The sequence below is a fragment of the Coccinella septempunctata genome, chromosome 5 (assembly GCF_907165205.1).
Source record: "Coccinella septempunctata chromosome 5, icCocSept1.1, whole genome shotgun sequence".
NCBI lineage: Eukaryota > Metazoa > Arthropoda > Insecta > Coleoptera > Coccinellidae > Coccinella > Coccinella septempunctata.
The window spans coordinates 8,265,874-8,269,355 of NC_058193.1; the positions used below are offsets into that span (position 1 = coordinate 8,265,874).

General features: G+C 48.3%; 1 protein-coding gene across 1 annotated transcript; it reads right to left on the reverse strand.

Annotated features, from left to right (window-relative positions):
- Positions 1-704: 704 nt before the first annotated feature.
- On the reverse strand, positions 705-1,247 carry LOC123313962. The gene has a single exon (XM_044899074.1). The coding sequence runs from the start codon at positions 1,245-1,247 to the stop codon at positions 705-707; it is 543 nt and encodes a 180-aa protein (XP_044755009.1).
- Positions 1,248-3,482: the final 2,235 nt, after the last annotated feature.

A 3,482-nucleotide genomic window follows, 5' to 3' on the forward strand; every position in this document is an offset into this window, starting at 1 on the left:
TCAAAATTCTAGAAAGAGACAACTGCATTCCCGACGTGCGTTTCTCTCTGTCACTTTTTTTGACCGTATTTCATGCATAGATAGAAAGGGAAGGCACAGTCCATGTCTATATGTCTATGCCCTGAAGAGCAAAATATATGCGATGTCGTTTTAGTTTTAACAAAAACGAATTTTTTTCGCTCTAATGTGCGGTCACTGTTGACGTCCGGAATGTAGGCTCGGGATGCAGGTCAAGTGTCGCCCTGATAATTGTTAACAGATGTGCACAGATGTGTTGGGACCGCACGTCTTCGAGTAGCTGGAGTGATTTTGAGAAAAACCTTTTTGTGTGCAGGCTTGGAATGCGGAAGCGATATGCGTAATTTTCAAAACTGGTGTTCGTCTGTCTCGATCGCTGAATGTGAATGTGAATGAGTTTTGCTTTCCATATGGGTTCTTTTTATACCATTTTCGGAACATTTTCTCTGCACCAATGAAATTGTACGACGAAGGAGGAGTGGTTTCCTATGTTTCTCCGTTTTGATGTTCTCGTCGAATTTGTTGTAGGAATTCGGCATGTGAATTTATTTTAGAGGAAATTATTACATTTCCTACACACTCCCCCACCAGTGACGAAGTTACGAAACATATTGTAGAAATCTCTTTTGGGAAAATGAACTCTTCTGCCGGATCTAGTAGTTGTTCTTTCCTGGGCTGGTTTTTGATCATCTATCGGGTTCTACAGGGTGTTCTTGCATTGGCTGGTTCTTCATATCGTCGTCCGCGATGACATAGGCTGGTTTTAACCTGTCGATTGTCACTGTCGTTTCCTTGCCGTTTATTTTTATTACGAAGTGTTTTGGACTTCGACTCAACACTTCGTATGGTCCGTCGTAGGGGTTTTGCAGGCCTTTCTTCGGACCATCATGCCGAACGAACACGTAAGGTGAAGTTACCAAGTCCTTGAATATAAAGCTGGTCCGCTCTACGTGGTGGCTTCCTTCAGTGGGCCTTACTTCTCGCATTTGTTGCCTCAGGTTCACTATGAAGTCGGATGTGTTCTCGCTGTCATCCGTACTTCTGGAATCCAGGAACTCTCCAGGCAATCTGAGTGGCTCTCCATATACTAGTTCTGCTGCCGTTGCTTTTAGGTCTTCTCGCCAGGCTGCTCGCATTCCGAGGAGGACGGTTAGGAGTGTCTCGGTCCATCGGTCGTTCTTGTGGCATTTTATTGCTGCCTTAAGTTGTCGATGGATTCTCTCCACCATTCCGTTTGCTGCTGGGTGATAGGCGGTAGTACGGATGTGATTCGTGCCAGTCAACTTACTTAATTCGTTGAACAGGCTCGACTCGAATTGTCTTCCTTGATCAGTGGTGATCCGAAGTGGAGTACCGAACCTCGCTATCCAGTTTGTGTAAAATTCTCTGATGGTGGATGCCTGGTTTTGGAGTGGGATGGCTTCTGGCCATCTAGTGAATCGGTCGACGCAAGTGAGGCAGTATCGGTAGCCCTCAGAGTGTGGCATGGTGATGATGTCCATGTGATGATGTCCATGTGCACGTGGTCGAATCGACGTGTTGGTGGCATGAAAGTACCTAGTGGAGCATTGACGTGGCGAGTGACTTTGGCTCGCTGACACTCTATACAACTGCGGAACCATTTTCTGCAGTCTGCGTTGATTGAAGGCCATACGAAACGTTGTTTGACCATTTTGATGGATGCATTCACTCCGGGATGTGCCAGTCTGTGAATGCTATCGAAGGCTGCTCTGCGGAATGATTTGGTGAGAAATGGACGTGCCTGAGGTGTGGATGTATCACAGTACACAGCGATTTCTGACCCATGTGGTTTCATCTTCCGTAGCAGCAATCCTGTGTCACCTTGAAGATATCTCTGCAGTTCGTCGTCATCTTCTTGTGATGTGGCTAATGCTGCATAGTCTAAGGTTGGAGTCACTTCGCCCACTCTTGAAAGGGCATCAGCGACGACATTCTGCAATCCTGGTACGTAGCGTATGTCGGTGGAGAATTGCGAGATATAATCCAGATGGCGGAACTGTCTGGGCGAGCACTTCTCTGACTTCTGCTTGAAGGCATACGTCAATGGCTTGTGATCCGTGAAAATGGTAAATTTTCGGGCCTCTACCATGTGTCTGAAGTGTTTGATGGCCAGGTAGATGGCTAGCAGTTCACGGTCGTATGCTCCATAACGAGTCTCTGGTGGTGACAGTTTCTTGGAGAAGAATGCCAGAGGTTGCCATTCGCTGTTGACCAACTGTTGCAGAGTAGCTCCTACTGCGGTGTCTGACGCGTCGGTTACTAAGGCTAGAGGAGCAGCGTCCTTGGGATGCGCAAGCAAGGTGGCTGAAGCTAGCATCTTCTTGCCTTCTTCAAAGGCTGCAGTGGCTTCTGGGGTCCATGAGATCTTCGCCTTTCCTTTCAGTTTTGGCACAAGCCAGTGGAGAGGTGCAAGTGTCTGTGATGCTCGGGGTATGAAACGACGATAGAAGTTTATCATACCCAGGAATCTTCGAAGGTCTTTGGCGGTTGTTGGTTGACTGTACCCCAGTATGTCTTGGATTCTGTCTGGCAGTGGTCTTGTTCCATCGGTAGAGACGAGGTAACCAAGGAACTTTACTTCTGGTTGTCCAAAGATACACTTGGCTGGGTTGAAGACGATGGAGTAGTTGCGGAACCTCTCGAAGATGATCCGGAGATGTTCCATGTGTTCTTCTTCCGACGATGAGGCGATCAGTACGTCATCAATGTAGCTGAAGCAGAAGTCCAGTCCTTGTAGAACCTCATCGATTAATCTTTGGAAAGTCTGTGCTGCGTTCCGTAGTCCAAACGTCATGACTGGGAACTCGAACAGTCCAAATGGCGTCGTGATGGCGGTCTTGGAAACATCTTCTTCGGCCAGGGGAATCTGGTTGTATGCCCTCACTAGATCGAGGGTTGAGAAAATTTTCTTCCCCTGGAGGATATGGGCGTAGTCCTGGATGTGTCTCACGGGATACTGATTGGGGACAGTCCGGGCGTTTAGGGCACGGTAGTCTCCACACGGTCTCCATTCTTCAGAACCCTTCTCTGGTGCGAGATGCAGTGGGGATGACCATGGACTCTTGGATGGACGGGCGATTCCTAGTCGTAGCATGGCTTCGAACTCTTTTTTGGCTGCCTTGTACTTATCTGGTGCCAAACGTCGTGGTCTCGAAGCTTCTGGTGGTCCGGGCATCGTCTTGATGTGATGCCTCGTGTTGTGCCTGATGCTTCCTGGGGCTTCTGCAGGTCTGGTGATCTCTGGAAATTGCGTTAGTAGATCATGATACCTGATCCCTTGACAGTCTTGACTTCTGGGATGGAGCACTCAGCTACTTCTCCTTGGGCAGTGAGTTGGGTGGTTCCGTCCAAAAGTCTTCGGTTCCTCACGTCCACTAGCAGGTTGTAGAAACTCAAGAAGTCGACGCCGATGATGGGTTTTGATACGTCTGCTATGACGAAAC

Excerpts from the sequence above, each read along its gene's own strand:
- LOC123313962 (XM_044899074.1), bottom strand. The coding sequence starts at position 1,247 with ATGGTGGAGAGAATCCATCGACAACTTAAGGCAGCAATAAAATGCCAC.